The sequence below is a fragment of the Ambystoma mexicanum genome, chromosome 2p (assembly GCF_040938575.1).
Source record: "Ambystoma mexicanum isolate Mex_15411 chromosome 2p, UKY_AmexF1_1, whole genome shotgun sequence".
In the NCBI taxonomy this organism is placed as follows: domain Eukaryota; kingdom Metazoa; phylum Chordata; class Amphibia; order Caudata; family Ambystomatidae; genus Ambystoma; species Ambystoma mexicanum.
The window spans coordinates 172,604,240-172,625,907 of record NC_090923.1 but is presented as its reverse complement, the minus strand read 5'-3'; the positions used below and the strand labels follow the sequence as shown (position 1 = coordinate 172,625,907).

General features: G+C 48.1%; 1 protein-coding gene across 2 annotated transcripts in view; it reads left to right on the top strand.

Moving 5' to 3' along the window:
* Positions 1-408, top strand: part of IFT122 (intraflagellar transport 122) — a 1,464,758-nt gene extending 1,464,350 nt beyond the window's left edge. The window contains exon 29 of one of the 2 annotated variants that reach the window (XM_069643447.1): positions 151-408. In XM_069643447.1, coding sequence (XP_069499548.1) covers positions 151-303 — 153 coding nt within the window. In that variant the 3' untranslated portion in view covers positions 304-408. The remainder of the gene's footprint in view (positions 1-150) is intronic. The other variant, XM_069643448.1, reaches the window with a different exon arrangement.
* Positions 409-21,668: the final 21,260 nt, after the last annotated feature.

Here is a 21,668-nt window from a genome sequence, read left to right as displayed (position 1 = left end):
CTTGCATAATCTGAGCCTCTTTGTCGTGCCATAGAATACCTAATCCCCCGCTCTACCATGAGTGGGGGTTTAGATTCTATTAAAGACAAGGAGGCGAGTATTATCCCGCCCACCCACGTCCGTTTTTTAACATTTGTATCCTTTTTTCAGCTTCGGGTTGGTCACCTTGGGAGATTTCATCGGCGGAGGATCTTCGGAGTCAATGCCTGGATGATGCCTGGATTGTTTCTTTGGTTGGACTTGGTTGTGTTATGTTTTACTGTTCAAGCGTCATTGCAGCTTCAGAAGAGGAGTTGCTGTTAGAGTAAAGGACATTTATGGGTGTGGGTTCATCCTGATTGGATGATGGACTGTTGGCTAACCTCCATCTTGGACTGGGTTATTTCACTGTGTTCCTATGAACTCTGTGTTTTTTCTCTTGGTTAAAGATAAAGTTACTGTCAAACAAAAAAATGTTCTTGCTGCTATTTATGTCAGTAGTAAAGATTGTTGGCATAATACTCGCCTCCTTGTCTTTAAGAGAATCTAAACCCCCACTCACAATAGTGCAGGGGATTAAGTATTCCTTTTGTTTAAGTGAAGGGAATTCCAACTGCCTTTCATTGTTTTATCTACAGCTGAGCTGGTTTGGAGTTTCAGGTTAACCAGTGTTTTGGGCCTAAATCTGAGGAACAGGAATACTCTGAAACAGAATTATTTCCAGTAAAGTAAAGAACTTGTGGCCGAAATCATAGGAAGCGGAGTTTACTTCATCCATTAAGATAAGTGACTTAAAGACTGTTATTTTTATTAAGTACTGCTGAAAGAACTTTGAGTCAGTTTGTTATTTAAAAGGTTTTTAGCGCTGGTTTCATAATTGCGCATGCGCGAGCTCAGACTTAACTGAAGTCTATTCACGGCAGCCCCCCCCGCGCGCTCAGGCATATTTTTGTAAAATGTTTTCTTTCAAGTTAATCACCGTGTGATAAAGCGTGTTGGTTACGCTTACTCGCGGTGAGACACGGCCGTGTAATTTAGCTGTTAACAGATGTGATTTATTGTCTGCTATCAGCGGTTGGCTGGCAGATACGGATCCGGTTTTATTTATTAGGTTCTCGTTGCCGCCCGCTTCTATTACGTGCGGAGAGCAAGTAAAAAGTCAGCTGTTTGTTAATTAACCATCGTAACACACAGAGTTAAAAGGAAGCGTTCCAATTTTTGTGAAATACTTCTTTTTGGAAATAAACCCATTCCTTTATCTATTGGAAAGGGAAAGTTTGCTTGATATTTATTTTGAAAGCAGAAAACGTTGAGAACAGCTTCTTGTGGCTACGCATTGTACATTCTTTATTGAAGAACTACTACAGGACTATTTTATTGCGCAGTGACAGTTCCATTTAATCCGTGGAGACAGGAGCGCGGATAAACATTGGTTCAAACTACTACAATTGCAATTCAAAATAACATTCACTTGTGTTTTCTTTGCGAAAACTACAGGCAGTTAAAAGGCTTGGAAATTTACTGGTACTGCATTTATAAGACTGTGTACATTTAAGTTTCAAGCAAGCCAGATTTACTGAACAAGATACAAATTGAAGAAGCAAATATTATTTCTAGTTAGTGAGACTCTTTAGTGTGTAACATCTAACAAAGGTTAACATTTATCCTCTGGGCACTCCGCAGAAGATAAACAGGTATGCAGTAACAATGGTCTTTATTTAGTGGGGAATGCAATAATGGGAATGCAATAATTTGTTATTTCTATGCTGTCATAACCTGTGCATCCATCCCACAATGTAGATCGTCCTGAGGGTCTGGAGGTCCGGAAGGAGTCTGTTCTTTGTTGTTTTCTCCATTCCCCCTTTCCCCTGAGGGTGTGAGATGTTTAGCTGTGGAAACAAGAGTTGAGTGTTTCACATCTTTCAGGGTCTAGTGGGGTTCAGCAGCTTCCGCAGATCAACGGCCAAAGCTCAGCATGACAGAACCTCAGTTCTGTTTTTTCTGCATTGCTGCGTGCTGCAGAGCTATTTGCCTCAGCAAAATTTTGATTGCTTTTGTTTCCACAATCAAGTGAATAAGATATTCTTCGAACATGTCCTCGACACTGAAAACAGGTTTCAAACGGTGTGTCGAATGTGGGGTAAAAATGTCCATATCAGATCCTCACTGTGTCCGTCTGTGATGTTTGAGGACAGGCCACAAGGTGGGCGACTGTGGCTCATGTCAATCTATGACTGTCAAGGCCTTTCAGGAAAGAAAGAGGAAACTCGACGCAGGTAAGCTGTCGCCTAAATCCCCATCGTTACCCCATCCAAAAGAAAGTCGTTCTCCAAATTGAGGGAAGTTTCCCACTCGAGAGAAAATGTCCGAACCATCGGAGGCTATCAAGGTCCGGTTCACAACGCTAGTAGTCTTCTTCTCACAAGAAGACTAAGAAACGGTGTCACAGGTCCTCGTCATCGTCGTCTTCCTCTGCCAAAAAAAAGATTTGTTCCCAAAGATAACTTCGACTCCTGCGGAATGGGAAAGCTTCTGCTTAAAAATGCTCAATTTTTTCAGAAGCGAGCGCCTCTGAGTGCTCCTCTCAAGGAGTCAGGGAAACAAAGCCACCCCTTCGGCATCTGACAAGACCAGAAGGGAGTTTTGTGTGTCTCCCTCTCGCGTGCCTCAGAGCCCGGAAAGAGAAGCTCCTCGAGGCAAGTTGAAGGCGTGTTCATCGACTCATAAGAAAAAGCCTATGTCTACCCCCTCGAGGCCTTCATTTCCGCTATCGAAGCCTTCATTGAAGGTACCAAAGCTGTCCAGTTTATCGCCTGAGCCTTCAAGGCATGTTATACACTTGAAGCCATCGAAGCATGCTAAACTGTCAACTCATTCACTGAACGCTTCAAGGAAGTTGTTGAATTCCTCAACGCCTTCGGCTCATTCAGTGCCTCTGAAGACTTTAAAACCAGTTGTTGAACTGACCAAGTCATTCAAACCCCTTCCTCGACCTGATTTCTTCAGGCAAATGGGATCCTCCTTCGAGAAAGATGAAGAGGTGGATCAAGCCCCTTTTGGTTATGAGTGCGGAACACCAAATGTTCGACAAGAACGTATTTCTCTGAGATGCAGAATCTGGTGAAAGCCCTTAAAGAAGCCAACATCTTGAAAACATCTCTTGAGACTGATTTTGGGAACCAAGAGGTGGCTGGATATGCTGATCCTTCATATAGATCTGTGATTTGTAAAGTGGCTGAATATCTGGGGTGGTCTAAACCCGCAGCTATTGTAGAGACTGATGACCTAACTGATGTTTTAGACAGTGGTCCAGTTAAGGAGGCTGTACTAACTTCCCATGCTGCTTTAAGGGTAGGGTTATGAAAAATTGGCTGAAGCCAGATTCCATTCCCCCTATAAACAAATCTTTAACAAAAAAAGAACAGACCAGCTTCTGTTGACCCTCATTTTCTGAAGAGGCAACCCACACCAGAGAGCCTGGTTGTTCAAGCGCAACAGTTTTGTTTAAGTCCACAGTTTATCCTTTTACTGCTGCAGAAAAAGAAGATAGAAAAGTTGACTCTTTAGGAAAGAGAGTGTTTAGTGCAAGAAGCATGGCACTAAAATCGGCCAATGCTACAAGTGCCTTAGCTAAATACACACACACCCTGTGCCCTTGCAGCAGAACATATTTCAAAGGGAGAGGAAAGGGAAGGCTTTTTTTTAGCCTAGTGCAAGATGGAAAAGATGCTATGAGGCAGTCTTTACAGTCCGGCCTGGATATGGTGGATTCTTTAACTAGGTCCATGGCTGTGCATGTCACTATTTACTCAGTTAAAAAATGGTGTCACAAGACTGAAAGCACTCTTAAAATCTGACTGAAAGATTCCTTTCAGTGTCCATAGGTGTGCAAGGGACAGGAGTGTCCATGAAATATGGACACTTTGTCTTATGTGCATTTCATGGCTCAGAAAAACTGGGTTTTTCCGTGGATGTCCAGGCACGTTTACTTGACAGGCCTTTTGAAGGAACTTTTCTGTTTGGAGAAAAGGCAGACAGTAACCTAGAGAAGACACCAGCTTCTAAAGCTGCAGCGAAATCATTAGGGGGCGGCAATCAGAGAACCTCAACCTTCAGGTCAAGGATGGAGAGGACATCATGTTTGTGTCTACTCCTCCGTTTCTGGAGGAAGAGGACAGTTCTCACAGAGGTGTCGGAGGAGAGCTCTACCTGGAGGCCGAGAAAGAGGAGGTAAAACTCCCTGTGCAACACCCGCAGTTACCCACAGCTGCAGGTGGAGAAACCAAATGACTCCCTCACCCACAGGCTGTGGTAGGAGGCAGACTTGTCATATCGTCTCTGGAGTTGGCATAGTGTAACTTCGGACGCATGGGTGCTACAAACCATAGCAGACGGTTACTGTCTCCCATTCCTCAAGAAACCTCCCGATTACCCCCAAAGGCCAGATCTTCTTTGGTTCCAGATCCACTCCTCCAACAGGAGATTCTCATCCTGGTGGAGAACGGTGCAATAGAGCTGGTACCTGCAGCTGAGAGAAACCAAAGTTGGTATTCACCCTACTTCCTAATTCCCAAGAAGGAGGAGAGATGCGACCCATCTTGGACTTGAGATGCTTAACAAGTTCCTCAGAAAAGACAGGTTTAAGATGGTAACTCTTTTCGCAGATCCTTCAGGCCCTTCGACTCTAGGATTGGTTGTTGTCATTCGACCTTCTGGATGCTTACTTTCATGTGCCCATACATCAGAAGCACAGAAAGTAACGGAGGTTCATGGTTGGCGGTTCCCGTAATCAATTTCAGGTTCTGCCATTGGAGCTCACCTCAGCCCCAAGGGTCTTCACCAAGCTTATGGCAGTGGTGATGGCAAGTTTAAGGAGGGAGGGGATTCAAATCTACCCCTACCCACACGACTGGTTGATCAGAGCTAGTTCTCCGGAACAGTCCTAGAATCATCTCGGTCGCACCTGCCACTTCCTCCACGAGCCAGGCTTCTCCATGTACTTCAAGAAGTCCTACTTCACACCTTCTCCGAAGGTTCAATTATTATTGGAGCAGTACTGGACTCAGCCTCGGGAAAAGCTTTGCCACCCAAGTTAAGGGCTTGACATCTCTTGCAGATGGTCAAAAAACTTCAGAGTACCCAACATCTCCCGATCTACGACTTCCGAAGGTTGCTCGGCTTCATGTCATCCTGCATTGTTCTGGTGCAAGAAGCCGATTAGATCACTTCAGTGGACTCTCAGATCCCAGTGATCTCAATTCTACGGCAGAATGGAGGCTCGCGACTTGATTACTGCAATATTCTTTTCCTTGGGACCTCCAACAAAAATCTTGAGAAGCTCCAAGTAATACAGAACAGTGCCCTACGCGCTGCACAAGGCATTGCCAAGAGAGAGCACATCACCGCTGCCAGAAAAGCTTCCCACTGGCTCCCCATAAAGGAGAGGATCCTATTCAAGGCTCTAAGCATCACCCACAAATGTGTCCATCTTGCCGCCCCAATGTACCTTTCGCAGAGGATCCACCTGGTCTCCTCCACAAGACCCACTAGATCACCCTATGCCAGCATGCTCTCAGTACCCAGGGTAAAAAAGACCAGAGCAGGGGGCTCCAGTTTCCCGTACCTCGCTGCCGTACACTGGAACACCCTCCCTAGCTCCCTGCGCTCTGAACCCTCACTGACCGCCTTTCGGAAAACCCTGAAAACGACCCTGTTCATCTAACAATTACATGGCCTAGCCCTCATAATTGTACTGTATGATGTATTATGTGATATATCTGATCACAGGTCACTGCCTTACTGTAACCCAAGGCACAGCCTGCTCACATTGTAACTAAGTCTTCCTGCAAGTAACAGTGCCACAATGCCCCTGGGCTGCCTGCGCGCTATATAAATTTAATAAATAAATAAATAAATAAATGAATGAATAATGACGGACCTTATTCAGTTCTCGACAAAGGATGCCTAGGATCTCCTGTGGTTGGCCAGCCGAGAGAATGTAATGAGAGGAGCACCCTTTTGGCAACCATAGCTGGAGAACCCAGTTGTGTAGACTCCTTCCTCACAGGATGGAGAGCGCACATGCGAGATCTTTCAATAAGCGGACACTGGTCTCAGTCGGAGTCCAGTCACCATATCAACCTTTTTGAGCTAAGGGCATTCAGACTAGCGCTGATGGCCTTCCTGCCCTCAACACGGGGTAAAATTGTACAGATAATGATGGACAATACAGTGGCCATGCACTACCTCAACAAAAGAGGGGGCATAGGGTTGCTTCCCCTGTGCATAGAGGCAATGCAGCTCTGGTTCTGGGCACTAAGAGAAGGAATCACTCTTCTGGCAGTTCATCTAGCTGGAGAAAAGAACACGGCGGTGGACGCTCTGAGCAGGCAGAGCATGATCTCCCATGGGTGGGAACTAGCTGAGGAAGTCCTTCTAGAGATCTTCGCCCTTCAAGTGGATCAGTTCGCGACCAGTGTCAACCGGATGTGCAAGCTGTTCTACTCCAGGCAATTTCCGCAAAGAGGAGCTCTAGGGGACGTGTTCATGGTGGATTGGGAATTTCAACTTCTGTACGCATTCCCACCAGTCCCTGTGACCCTGACACTGTAAACTCAGTTTCATGTGCATAGGGATGTTCTGGTAAATGATATTCTTGAGGAAGTTTGGGGAAAGTATGATCCTCATTGCCTCCGATCGGGCCTTGGGAACGTGTTACTCGGACCTTCTGGAAATGGTCATCTGCCCTCCAATCTGTCTTACCCAAAGAGAGGACGTACTCTTTCAAGAGGAAGGTCGCAGTCTTCACCCAGAGATCAGGACTCTCAATCTTCACGCCTGGTATCTGAAAGGGTGAGATATTGGGAAGGATTGGGACCGTTGGAATACGTTTTGCAGCTAGTGCAGGGAAAGGAAACTTGATCCTTTCACATGTAAACTTCCCCATGTTCTATCTTTCTTGCTCCACCTACCCCATTCTGGGTTGCAAGTCGCCATGGTGAAGGGCGGCACTATCAATTCAGAGAGAAATCGTACTTCAAGGTGCTGATTGTGGTACTATTTCCTAAGGCCTTACAAATTTGTTTCCGCCTACTCCCTTCGTCGTGCCATCATGGGACTTTAATCTAGTACTAAGATGTCTCCTGGAGTTCCATTTCAGCCGTTACATGTGTGTCCTTTAAGAATGCAAACTATGAAAAAAGCCTTTTTTAGTAGCGATCCCGTCTGGAAGATGTAAAACACAGAAATTCTAGAAAAGCAAGAGGGTATGGATGGGAGGGCGATGAGGAATATGTGGGAGGAACATCCAGTCGAAATAACGTTACCACTGGTAAGTAACTTGTTGTTCGAATGGATTGTGTCCTCCCACGTATTCCTCATCTTTGATATACTCCCAAAGCAGTTTGGTTTAGGAGATGGATGCCAAGAACGTACTAATTTGTTTATATTATGGAGGACAGTTTTGCCAAATTTGGCTTCCTCCCCTGATAAAGAAGCTCCACAGTAAAATGTACTGAAAGTATGAAGGGATGACCAGGTTGCTGCTCTGCAAATGTCCTGCACTGGCACATCTCTTTCCGCAGCTGAGGAAGCAGCCACCCCTCTACTGAAATGCGCCCTCAAACCTTTGGGTGAATCTTTGCCTTCCAATGAGTGTTTGTTTTGGGACTGCCAAGCCTAGTCTTTGACCAGCGTAACCAGTATAGAGCTGACCATCTTGACAAACACTTGCCATTCATGTAACGTAGTAACTTAGTACCCTTTTAGGGTCCAGACGATGTAGTCTCTCCTCCTCTTTTGATGGATGAGGAGGTGGTTAAAAAGTTGGCAACACGATACGTTGTGCAGGGTGAAACTCCAAAACAACTTTCGGAACGAAAAATTATCAAACTTTTAGGACTACCTTGTCCTTGAAAAAGGATGTGAAAGGTGGTTTAGAAGAAAGGGCATTTAGCTCACTAACCCTACGGGCAGACGGGATCGCTACTAAAAAAGGCTTTTTTCATAGTTTGCATTCTTAAAGGACACAAATGTAAGGGCTGAAATGGAGCACCAGAAGACATCTTAGTACTAGATTAAAGTCCCATGATGGCACGATGAAGGGAGTAGGCGGAAACATATTTCTGTGTCTGGATGTTAAACAAAAGAGCGTCCTCCGTCCTGTGTCCAAAAATCCTAATCAGACCCTCACACTGTAAACTCAGTATCATGTGTATAGGGATGTTCTGGTAAACGAAATTCTTGTAGCTAGTTTCAAAAGCTCTTAACATAAAGGTTTAAGGTGCAGAACATAAAAGTAATAAAGGTTTCTGCCAGGAAAGGGGTCTCCCTTCCCCTAGAATCCTTCTGGCAGTTCAAAAGTGCCTCACAATTTTACTGTGTTCCTAAGGGCATGAATCTTCCTTTGAGTTTTCTTCAAGCATGCGGTTTCTTTACAATGTTCAATTTCTGTCACTTAGTCCACTTTCTACTCCTGGTGTACTCTGCTGCCAGGGTATTTGTGTCATGATCTCTGCTTCCAAAAGGTCAGGGTTTTCCCAACTCCCTTGGAAGCAGATTCATAACCCAGGTTCCGAGTGCCAACCAGTCCCAATTGGGACCTTTTGGACCCAGTCCTGGCGCCAGTGGCACCAGGCTCATAAATATGCCCAGTCCCAGCGCTGGAAGCGCCGGGCTCATAATGCTTGGGTGGACTTACCTGCAGCAGACCATGCTGCTTACTTGCCTGCCAGTTGAGCCTCTGATCCTCTTCTGTTTGGAACTACTTTTCCTGTTGGGTGGGGCAGGAGCCACTCCCTAGATTCAGAACACTGGAACTCTTCTGGAAAGCAGGAACTCTTTTCTTACCTAGGCGTGGCTGTGGAAGGAGACACCTAAGCACTACAGGAGGCTATTTAAACCACACCCGATGGATGAATCTTGCTTTGCGTTATTCTGCATCCTCTGCAGCAGAACGCTCATCGTGTCTTCTGCATCTGATCCTGGGCCTAAGGAAAAAGGCTTACCATCCTGAATCCAGTCTTCAGCAACACCTATAAAGACAAGAAAGAACAGGTTAGCATTACGGTCTTCAGTGACAGCTCTTCACTTACCTGGTCCATCGGCTGTCACCAACGCCTCGCGCTGCATTCCGGCATCTGAAAGACAAAGGCTTACCTACTCTTCGTGCGCTCCGGAGGTCTTCACACTGCATTCCGTCATCTGAAAGACAAAAGCTTACCAACTCTTCGCACGCTCCGGAGGCCTTCGGCGCTGCATCCCGCATCTGAAAGACAAAACAAGGTGCGTTTAAAGACATTGGGGAACTTTAATACTCACGTGCCATTACTCCTTTCCACATCTAACCCAGTGGGTATTCCGGCACCCTGCAGCCGCTCCGAACTTGTACCTGCAAAATAAAAAGATAGTTAGAGCGCATCGTGAAGCAGGCAACAAGCGCTTACTTACGTGCTTCCAGGCGCTTCTATTCATCACACGGGCTCCATCTTCAACTCACTTCAGCCCGTCATCCGCCATCGCCGGAACCCTGCAAAACAAGAAACATCATTACTAAAGACTTTAAAGACATTAGAATTACTCGAAACTTACCGTTCGTGCAGTAAACGACGGACAGCAGTCCTCTGAAGTCAAGAGGCCTGCTCCCCTTATCCAGTGAAGAAACTGGTTACAGCACCCTGCCCCGAGGCAGATGGAGAGCACGGCGTTCACTTACCTAAGGTGAGAGCGTTAACCTTTGGGGTTCTACAGGAGAAGAGAAAGGGAAGAAGAGAGAGATATTCAATAGCCCAGTTCCTTAATCCCATATTTTCTATCTGCAGACATCTTACCCTTCGAGTCAGACATACAGTGCACACAGGTCCAGCCCAAAGAGCCAGCCGTGTGTTACACATCACCTTTGAAGATACGGTATATGCCCAGTCAAGACCGGCGCCTCTACGGGAATCAGGTGAGCGTTACAATTTGTGACTTTCTTTTCAATCCTTGAAAGGGGTATGTGTCTCCCCTGTTGTATTCACAATGTAACGTATATCTGCCTTTGCATTCCTGATTTACTCCCTTGCCAGAATATCATCTCACTTCTCTTCTCGCTTCTGGTTTACCTTCCTGCCAAGATATCACTTCGCTTCTCACTCCTGATTTACTCTCCTGCCAGGATATCACTTTGCTTGTCGCTCCTGGTTTACTCTTCTGCCAGTATATCACTTCACTTCATACTTCCCCCTCCCCTCCTGAGTATGAGTCTCAAACTCCTTGTTTGCCTGGTGCACTAACCTGCCAGGGCTTTCTCCCTCATTATTCACTCTTTGATCTAGTCACAACAGCTTTGAAGGGTTGGGTCTCTGACCCCTTTTTAATACTGCCTGTATGTATAACAGTTATTCTTTTTAAGTTTCGCACTTTCATCTCGCTTTTAACAATGTTCACATACACATTGTTCCTTTCTTTGGAATAGTTACTCTATTATTTTCAATGGCTTTCTCTTGCATTCTCAGAGCAATGCAGCATTCGTTCTCAGGCACCCCGGTAACCCATTCTGTCTCCCTGGACTTACCGGACATCTCTGGTGGTCCTCACGTCTCCTCTTTGGCCTTTTGCTCAGTCCGCTGACTAAACGTGCATCCTGTCAGCCCGTCCGTCTTCGCGTTAGTTCCTCTAGCTCTGGGAGGCTGATGCAGCTCCCGGTTAGCAGTCGGCAGACTCCTTTTGGCATGGTTCTTCCTCACACCATCCGTTTTAGTCTCCATGCTGTGGCTCACAATCTTCCGTTTCCTGGCGCCTGTCAGCATTCACACAGGTTGCTGACCACCTTGGCCTCTCCTTCATTGCTATCAGCTGTAGCATTTTTAAACTCCCCGGCATAAGTCAAATGTTTCCAAAGACTAGAACACAGCATTGGCTTACTGCATCTAGTCACCTTCATTACTCCATCTCTCTTTCTCGTCTTAGTACTTAAATGGGTGTGTGTGCAAACAGGGTATTTGGTTGGAAAAACCCTGGGATTTCCTCTTCTTTATGCAATAAGCCATACATGTATGTTGTAGAGGTGTATGGGTGACATGTGGAATTAAGATCACCAAGTTATTTTGCTCTATGGATTTTCTACCTCTCTGGAGGTTGTGTACCGCCATGTGGACCCCCCATGTGGTCCTCCTGCAGATAGTATATCCTCAGGGTCAGAGTGGGGTAGCTTCTGCCTTTGCCTGGCCCCATAAAAGAAGATTCCCTCCGGAGAGTCAGTGACAATGTTACTTGATTTGTCACATAGGCCATGTCTGGCATAACTTGCTCATGAGGTGTGTGCACAAGAGTATCTCTAATTGACAGTGCACATGTACCCCTGGAGTATTTCACACATCATTGAATTAGTGGGTAGGTATACCATGTTTCACAAATGCTACATAACTTCCTCAAGAGAGGGTCTTTCAACAAGACATGTGACATGACACATCCTTAATGTACTGTGACCGACATGTGTGTGCTATGATCTTGCATATGACTGTGGTTATCCCCAACACCAGCACAATCCACATATGCCACAAGAGGTGGCTTACAATGAAGCACACATCTGGACCTGGTTCTGCTTCCGACCCGGTTGTTGATAGGAAAGATTTTGACAGGGCCGTAGTGCCGCTCAACATCGCAGTTGACGACTCCCTCGTATATGACAGCACCAATGTTTAATCAAACGTGACGTTGGGCGTTGTATAAAAGGTTGCACCATGCAGGGGGTACCTCAGTCCATTTTTCCACTCGCTCAGCATGCTATTCAGAACACGCTCAAAGTAATTCAATTACTGCGTCAGTATGTCATCGCCCAAATCAGCCGTTTTCACATGTTGCAAGGACTGCAACACCAGAATGTCCCTCACGGACCCACATACCATTTGTGCGTGTGTCTCGGAGTAGGGCATGACACAGCAATGTGGTTCCTGCCTATCAAACCTGAAGGCGGTAAAGGAACGATCGGCCAAGCTGGAGCTCAGCAGACCACTTACCAAATCCCCAGCTAAATCGCTCCCATGCTCTTCGGAGCAAGAAACTGAGGATCTGATGCCCAGAAAAACATTCTGAGGATTGTCAGCATAAAAAGTGGAAGAAATGCTCCCATTCTCGGAATGAATTGCATCATTCCTCATCGTTGCTCAAGAAAAAGCACAGCCGCAATTCCTACTCATCGGACGATATGGGTAAGTCGTACCCTGCGTAGGGTGCGTCCAGGGAAGAGTGGGATTATTTTAAAACAAAAATGTTTGTTTTTTCAAGAAGGCCTCGGCTGGCACGTCTTCTGCCTCGACTCTGCTGGCCGATCCAGCTCCAACTGTGCGTGGTCTGTCCGGCACAAAGGATGCCACGAAGGGTGCATCGCCCTCGAGTGAGACCCCGCAGGAAGCACCTCCTCCTGCGCTGTAGCCGTCGGCAGCCCCCTTGGCCATGGAAGCTCCGCTCGCAGTCCCTCTAGATTGGAGCTTTGTACTGGACTCTCGTTTGGTGTTCTTCGATTCAATGTGTTTAATCTACGATGAAGAGTGCGACGCAATACTATTCGGGTTAGCGCAGATGGGGCTGCAGCCTTGGATCCACTGCCAGATTTTATGACGGACCAGGCGTGGTTGCTTCAGTTTACACGTGGTCTTCATCTCCAGATGTGGAACTCCAGCTGCTCAAGCCTTATGCACACCCAAATTCCCACTACGGCAAGGCGGTCGAAAAGATAATTGTGGCTTTGGTGCTCCATCGATGCCAGTGTCACAATACGACCTGACTAGCATTCTTGACCGTCGGCCGCAAACAGAACAGGCTTTGCCCTTCAACAAGCGATAGCTAACCTGGTTTGTATCTTGTGGCAATGCCTGTGTTCGGCACCGGCAGTCGTAACAGAGCTTACCAAGAAATATAAGCCGGCAAGAGGCAATCAGCCGTTTCTAACTTCTCACCCGAACCTAGAGGGGTTAGTGCTACAGTCCGCGACCATCATGTCAAGGCCATCGACGTCGAACCTTCAGACTGACAGTCGAAAAAGGTTGATGCATTGGTTAAAAAGGTCTTTGCCTCGGGAAGTATGGCCCTTAAGGCGGCAAATGCCTTGTGTGCCTTCTCCAAGTTCTCTCATATTTTGTGGAGTACTGTGGCAGAGGCAGCTGGCTGGTTTCTTCGACATAGTGGATGATGTAAAGGAGATGGCCTGCCAGACACTCCAATCAGGTTTAGATGCAGATGACTGCATGGGTCGGACTATGTGCACCTTCACAGTATTACACAGGTCGGCATATTTGAGGGGATCAAGATGTTCTCCGTATGTCCAAGCAAAAATTGCTAGACATGGCCTTCAATGGGGAGCATCTGTTTGGCCCCAATGCCGGCGAGTCCCTCAGGAAATGTAAGAACTTGAACCTTCCTGCCAAGTCACTGGGACGTGCGGTGCAGCAACAGCCACCATGACAAGCCGATTCTTTCAGCTCCAGAGGAAGAGGTTGCAGGAGGAGGCTCTACTTTTCCTAGAAGGGCGCAAGCGCCCCAACTCAAACAAGACCAGCGCAGATTCCCGTGAGTAGGTAGTGGTAGAGGCAGGAGTGGAGCAAGACATTCAGCGGCTGCAGTCGCATCAACTTCCATGGTGCCGCTGAAGCCTCTTTGAGGTCTCCTGTTATACTTTGCCAGTTGAAGGGAGAATCTCTAGATTCTTGGTCAAATTGCAGGAAGTCACTTCTGATGCCTGGGTCCTCCAACAGATTGTATGGGGCTACTGTCTCCCATTTGTAAGAAGACCTCCAGACAGGCCTCCCCCACCTCCCTCCAACCGGAGCAGGAGTGTCAGGCCATTCTTCTGTAGGGAGCATTGGTGCCAGTTCCAGCCCATGCGGAAGGTTCTGGCTGGTACTCATGAAGAGGTGAGGACCTCAGAAACTTAAACAATTATCTGAGAAAAGACAAACTCAGTATGGTGACTTTGAGGGAAATTCTCCAGGCTTTACAGCTCCAAGACTCACTGGTTTTGTTAGAACTCCAGGATGCCTACTTTCACGTGCCAATCCATCGAAATCACAGGGGATTCCTCAGGTTTGTCATTGGGGAATCGCACTAACAATTGAAGGTTCTCCCTTTTGGTTTAACCTGTTCACCCAGGGTCTTTAACATGTTGATGGTAGTAGTAGTAGCTCACCTCAGGAAAGGGGGCATCTTTGTATTCCCGTACTTAGACAGTTGGCTTAGCTGAGCACGGTCGCTGTAACAGGTTTCGAGTTAAGTCGAGGACACCTGTACGCTACTGCATGACCTGAGTTCATTGGAGCAGTCTTGGACATCCGGCAAGGGAAGGCCTTTCCGTCTGAGGAGAGAGTCACCAGTGTGGCACAGATGGTCAGCCTTTTACAGACTTCAAGCAGTGTACCCGCATGGGCATTTTTGCACCTACTGGGCATCATGGCATCCTGCATTCTTCTGGTGCCACAGGGGGGACTCCACATGAGATACGTTCAGTGGCTTCTCAGGAGCCAGTGGTCGCAGCACTATGGCCAGATGTCGGATGTGCTCTAGGTGTCCAGTAGCGAATGTCCTCTGACCTGGTGGAGTGACAGCACAAACATGTTGGTGGGAATACTCTTCTGGGCACTATGGCTGGAAGAGCAGGTGGTCATGCATGCATCGCTGAAGGGCTAGGGCTCATTGCAGCCCACTCCAGATCAGCGGCCATTGGTCTCAGGAGGAGAAACATTGCCGCATCAATCTGCTGCAGCTGCGAGCAGTCAGACTGTCACTGAAGGCTTTTAGGCCTGCTCTAGAGGGGAAACATGACCTGGTGTTAACAGTCAACATGGTGACGAGGCACTACCTCGACAAGCAGGGAGGCGCAAGACTACTACCCCTGTACAGGGAGGCCATCAAGCTATGGTTCTGGATGGTAGAGAACAACATCTCATCCTCTGCAGCTCATCTTGCAGGAGTGGAGCATGGGTTGGCAGATGCTCTGAGCAGGCAGAGCTTGGTCTCTCACGAGCAGGAGCTATGCCTGAAGGTTACAGCAGAGGTCTTCACCTAGTGGGGCAGCCCGCCAATGGATTTTTTGGTGACAGTGGACAGCACAAAGTGCAAACAGTTCCCTCCCAGCAGGCTGTTGTGGGGACTCTTTTCTAGTGGAGTGGGTCTTCGACCTCCATTATGCATTCCCGCCGAACCCTTAGGTTCTCAGGACGTTGCAGGGATTCAGGGACTTCCTTATCACCCCAGACTGGGTGAGGAGGATGTGGAACCCGGATCGCCTGGAACTGCCCGTATGCCCACCTCTCTGGCTTCCTGGAAGCCGGATCTCTTGTCTCAGTCGGGAGGCAATGTGCTTCATCCGAACCTGGATCCTCTCAACCTGCATGTGTGGCTGTTGAGAGGCTGAGGTACGGTGCCTGGAACCTTGAGGAAGAAGTCCTGGAGGTGCTGTTGGCTGCACACAGACTGCCCACTAGGACCCTTTACATGTACTGATGGAGAAAGTGTGTGACCTGGTGCAAGACGAAAGAGGAGGACCCCCATGTCATGTCCCACTTCATCAGTGATGGAGTTTCTGTTGGACCCTGTGGTGGCAACTTTTTTGAAAGGTCTTGTTCATTGCTTCCCTCCTTTGCCTTTTGTAGTCCCAGATTGGCACCTGAATCAAGTTCTAACATTTTTGATGGCGGCTCCTTTTATGAGCCCTTGTTTTTGGCTCCCATCAGACTGGTCACGTTGAAAACAGTCTTCTTGGTGGCAATCACATCTGTTAGAAGGGTCAGCCAATAGCACGGGCCCTTTCCTAAATATATTTCTTTTCCATAACCTTTATTTATGCATTTTACAACCCAGAATCAACCCAAACATGTAGCCCAGAGCAAGCAATGACCCACCGTGGATTGCCAGCATCATATAATGGCAATGTACGAAATAAGGGAGGCAATCCATCATTGAAATACTGTGTAGTTAGTCTTCAGCAGTAAGCAAATATTGTACTTATAGCGCCCACACATCAGGCGGACCGGCATGCAATAGCACAGTCCGAATAAATGCTGTCTCCAACTCATGGCAATACGCAACATCATTCAGCCACAATTGCATGCTGGATGGGTGACTCCCTCTGCATCTGCCCATGCAGTATTGCCCATGTAGGGGGCTGCTGAGGAAACAAAGGGAACGCAACCTTAAAGACATTCTGCACCTGAAAGTACAGAAAGATGTCCAGAGAGGTGGACCCACCCCTGTCCTTTACCTGTTACAGCTTGAGAAATGTGCCCGCCACGATAAAGTCACCAAAGGTTCTAATACCCAGTCTGTCCACACACTGTAGGTACGCCTTCTCCTCCGTGATCGGCATACCAATAACATATTTAACTGGAAGCAGCTGTGAGTATAAAGTGTTGATGCCCATCTTGTCTGCCACCTTCCACCATACCGCACAGGCAAACTTGACTATGTGCAGTGTTCCGGTAACTGCCCCTGAAGCCCCAAGGATCACAGAGCACAGGATGTTGGGGTTGGGGGGTGGGGGAGAAACGCCCTTTCCCTCTGAACATGAGGCCAGATAAAGTGCGTGGAATACCAATGCGCCAGATGATGTTCCTGTTCCGCCCAATAGTTGCGCTCCAACTCCGGTAGGTCCAAGCCCACCTTATCATAGGGTTGTGTCAACATGAAGAAAGCAACCCTAGCCTGTTTCCCAGCCATGCTAAAGTCTAGGATATGTCCCCCAGATGAAGAAAGGAACAAGGGAATGATGCAGTATAGCTCAGGGGCCACCCGCTCGCTTTGGAAACAAGACGAAGTGGAACAACACATGTTGGATGCCCGGGTCCACGTTTAGAAATCTCTGGGTATCAAGTGCGTTGTAAATAACCAATTGTAATAATTATAATATAATGCAATGTTACTTAAAAGGCAGGATAATCATTTCGACCACAGAAATGCAGTCCAATAAAGGTAAGAGGAAGAGTGTGCCATCTAACCATTAGATCCTATAATCTCGGACAGAGTGGACTGGTCTCACGAGATCTACACCCCCAAGTACCGAACTCCCGCGCACTCCCACTTCAGCTCAAATACATCGTCAAACGCCACTGTCCCCTCAGTGAGTTAAGAAGACCACTAAAGGGCATCATATGAAGGAGTCGGTTGGCCAGCACCTTAGCAAAAATCTTATTAAGGATATCGCCCAGTAGGAGGCACACTCCTCGGGTGGCTTCCCTTTTTCATGCAATACAATAATATCGGCCTCACGTAACGAAGAGGGCATAGACCCCAGCGTGAGCGATATGCTGTACAGCCGCAGCAACATAGGAGCAAGGATGGATGCCTACGCCTTGTAGAACTCCCTGGAGAGGCCGTCAGGGCCAGGGGACTTAGAGCCAGGGAGCTCTTTGATAGCCACCAAAATTTCATCTAATGATAACTCACATTTTAGAGCTTCCCAGAGTGCGGAGTCTACCTAGTACAGTTCTATATCATCCAAATAGCACTGTAGACTCGCTGCATCCTGTTTAAAATGAGAAGTGTAAAGATGGCTATAGAATTCCCAGAACGTTGCTGCTATGTCCTTTTCGGCATAGAGAGAGGTTGCCTGGAGGTCCCGAATAAACTCAATGTGTGGCCGCCTCCTGCCAGCAGCCGGGCCAGCAGAGCCACAGGCTTTTACCCTTTACCATTTTGACTTACAGTACAGCCTCTTGCCGAGGAACTTGATCTCTCTGGCGGCCTTTGCTTGGAACGCATCCAGCCCCTGCCGCATTGCACCCAGGACCTTGGGATTCACCCTAGATTCGTTGTCTCCCTCCAGCTGCTTCAAGCGTGCCTCAGTAGCCGCAAGCACCCCCCTTATCAGCCAGAGAATCAATTTTACTTTGGCCGTGCAAATACCCCTAATATAACATTTAAAACAGCCCCGAGCACCCCCAGCGATGAGACCGAGCTATCATTGTGTGCAAAGTAAGCCAAAAGCTTGTTGTGAAGTTCTTGGTGGAAAACAGTATCCGTCAGCGCATCGTGCTTATAGCACCACGCGTGGTCCCACCCTCAGCCCCCACCACCCAGCAATCGGGGACTCCAAAACGACCAGTGATTGGTCAGAGAGAGCCCAGGGAAGAATTTGACTATTGCCAAGAGAAACCCCACCACTGCGGGACACTAATAGATAGTCCAGCCTGGATCTAGAGCCTTGTAGCCAGGAGTGAAAAGTCTACTCGCTGAATTCCGGTGCTGCACTCTCCATGCATCCACCAGATCATAAGTGGCACAAATATTCATAATTTGCCTACTCACCTTGAATTGGGTACCCATGCGACTCCCGAATCCATCACAGGCCGGGTGCAACACTGTATACAGATTCCCGCCCCACACAGTAGTAGCCTACTGACAGGAATTGGTGCTGTCCATGTTTGGCCCATAGGTGTTAACCCGCGACACACCCACCCTTTGCAGAACCCACCAGACCAAGAGAGCCCTCCCCTTATCATCCCTTGCCACCGAGGTTCACCTGAATTTAACGGCCTTATTGACCAGTGTCGCTACACCCCTTGCATAGGATGAGTACGAGCCATAGTACCTATGGCAGCCTAGGGAGAAGCCCAATGATACTGATAGGAAGCTGTGAGATGAGTTTCCTGGATGAACGCCACATCCACCATTTGCCTGCGCAAGTATTGAACTATCCTACGGACCTTAGAGGGCTGATCCCCCCCTCCCCCAGCCCCCTAATATTCCATGTGGCTACTTTAAAGGCCATTCCCCTTGGTTTTAGAAATTGTAGACATCGCCCTGCCCCATCGCTGAGCTTTTCAGAAAGCTACCAAAAAAGAGTATGCCAGTGAGTCACTGTACACATGCCGGACTCCAGAAACAACCACACACCCCTAACAACAATGCCCCCCTCACCGGAAACCCCAACCCGCGCAAAGAGTGACCTTTCGTTCACAAATGCACCCCGCCCACCAACAAAGTGAACATAGAACCAGTGCTGTGCTCAGGGTGCTAGTGCTCATCCCAGCGCAAGCCGGCTCAGACCATCATGGGATAAAGAGAAAACCCAGGAACGCCTGTCAACCAGTGGCCGCGGACTCACGACCCAGGCTGACACATGGCCTACAAAATGCAGTGTTCAGCAGTCAGGGCTCCTCCTGGCCCTCACGGCCATGGTTTCTTAAACCATTATGGGCCTCAGATGGTTTGGGCGGTGTGCTCTATCAATCCCAACCGGGAAGGAGCTTACATACTCAGGTGACATGAAAAAAGGGGCCTTCCCTTAATACTGGACCCACAGCTTTGCAGGGAACAGCATAGAGTATTGTATGTTATTGTCCCGAAGTCTGCGTTTGACCCCCACAAAGGACCTACTGGGCACCTGCACAGCAGCTGTGAAATCTGTGAAAACTTGAAATGTATCACCATCAAACTGCAGCTCCCCCTTCTGCCGTGCCAGGCGAACTATGGTGTCACGATCCCGGTAGTTCAAGAGGCGCGCTATGTTGGGGTGCAGGGGAGCCCCCGGCACAGGCCGTGATGCTGTAATACAGTGCGCTCTGTTGACTACAAACACGAAAGGGAGATCTGTATCTCCAAAGACTGCTCTGTAAAGGGACTCGACAAATTCTTCCATTTTGGTCTGGTCCTGACACTCATGGATCCCAACCAGCCTGATGTTGTTTCTGCAGGCTCTGCCCTCCAAGTCCTCATTCTTGGCAGAAACTTAATCTGTGCTTCTAGTGCAGACACCCTTGCTCTGAGCGACACATAGCCGTCCTCAAGCCCAGATACTCTGTGCTCCACCTCATCCAGACGATCTCCATGCTTGTCCAGTCGGTGCAGTAACATATCCACCTTTGAAGAGAGCGAGTCCAACTTTGCGTCCAGCCCAGCAATTCCAGCCATGAGATCCAACAGAATCTCCCTGATGTCCACCCCTGACTCCTTGGCTGTCGCCCCAGGAGCATCCCCCTCTGGCCCTAGATGCCCCTGCTAGGACTGGGCATGGGGACGTCCTGGAGGATGTGCCCCGCTTAGAGGAGAGCTTTTTCTGGGATTTGTCAGTCTTCACCATTGTGGCCTCTGAGGAGCACCGCCCCAGGCACCAAAACAGTACCCCTGGGGGAGGTGAGCCGGCGCAGGTGGCCCTTAAGCAGGCATCAAGGGAAAGTCAAATGTTCCTCAAGATAAATGGCCCCTGGTTCCAACCAGCACCATACCACCTCTGCCACTTTCAGGACACAGTTACAGCCAGGAGAGCCTCAGGCCCCGACAGGATCGCGTCCACCAAAAACAAAATGGCTGGAAACCCAGCAGCGCCAATGGGGCACCGCCCACCCCTCCAAGCCAACGGTGAGCCACTATCAGGATCCTGGCATGTCCTAAGTGATAACCCAGGAGGGGATGCCACACTGATTGAAACCAATGTCTAACACTAGGAAATGTGAGTGCACAAGGTCTCAGCACTGCTGACCCAGAGGGGTTGCGACTTCCTCTGATCTTCAGAAGGTAGTACTAGTAGGATACCTTTGTTGGACAGCAATGTGGAGTTCTCTACTTACATTTGCCAAGCATTACAGCTTGGACTTGGCCTGTTGGGCGATGCGTATTTCAGTATTTTGGTAGAGCAGTCCTCTGTATTTGTTTACCTTCCAACCATCAGCTCCTGCTTTGGGAGTCTATCAAGACTATCTATCTGTGGGAGAATGCAATCCATTGAAGGAGAAATTATTACTGGTAATGTTTTTTTATAGATTCTTCTCCCACAGATTCTTCATCGCCCTCCCAGTCTTCCCTGCTTGGAAGTCCAAAGACCATAGTCCGGTCACATTCTACCATTGTGTTTCTTCTGTGATGACATGAGGTGCAGGGTGCAGCATTCGGGGTGGTGGCAGTTCGCTGATTACACTGTTCCCTTCTCTTCTGGTTTGATCTCCGAGGTTGAAATATTGAAGAATCAATTGTGGTTTGCTAATGTTGTTGTTTGAATGCCTTTCCCCATTTCTGGAGATTTCCTCTTGCAGGCTGAGGCCGTGCAGAAAAAAGGTGGGGAACTGAGGTGCGGGGGCGGAGTGCAACCTTTCATATGACGCACAGCGTCAAGTCTGATCAAGGAATGGTGCAGCCATATACGAGGGAGTTGTTGGCAATGGTGATATCGAGTGGCACTACACCCCTTTTTTCAAAAATGTTCTGAGCAGCTGCCGCTGGATAGGTATCTATCAAGTTGAGGAATCTGTTGGAGAAGAATTCATAGAAAAAAATTACCGGTAAATAATTTCTCCTTCTGTCCCCGATAATTCCACGCCTTTTTATTAGGTTCTATGTGACATTTCTGCTTTTTGAAGGCCGCATTTATAAAAAGATTGATTTCACCCTCCAAGCCCCCTTTTCTGCCTTGCTCCCGCCACCCTATGTCTCCTCTCGACCCAAGCATACTCACTCAATTCCCCACCACATTAACACACACACGCAAACATGTTACATCTTCCCTCATGCACTCTCCCTTCGCAAACATTCCTTTTATATATACACACACACACACACACACACACACACACACACACACACACACACACACACACACACACACACACACACACACACACACACACACACACACACACACACACACACACACACACACACACACACACACACACACACACACACACACACACACACACACACACACACACACACACACACACACACAC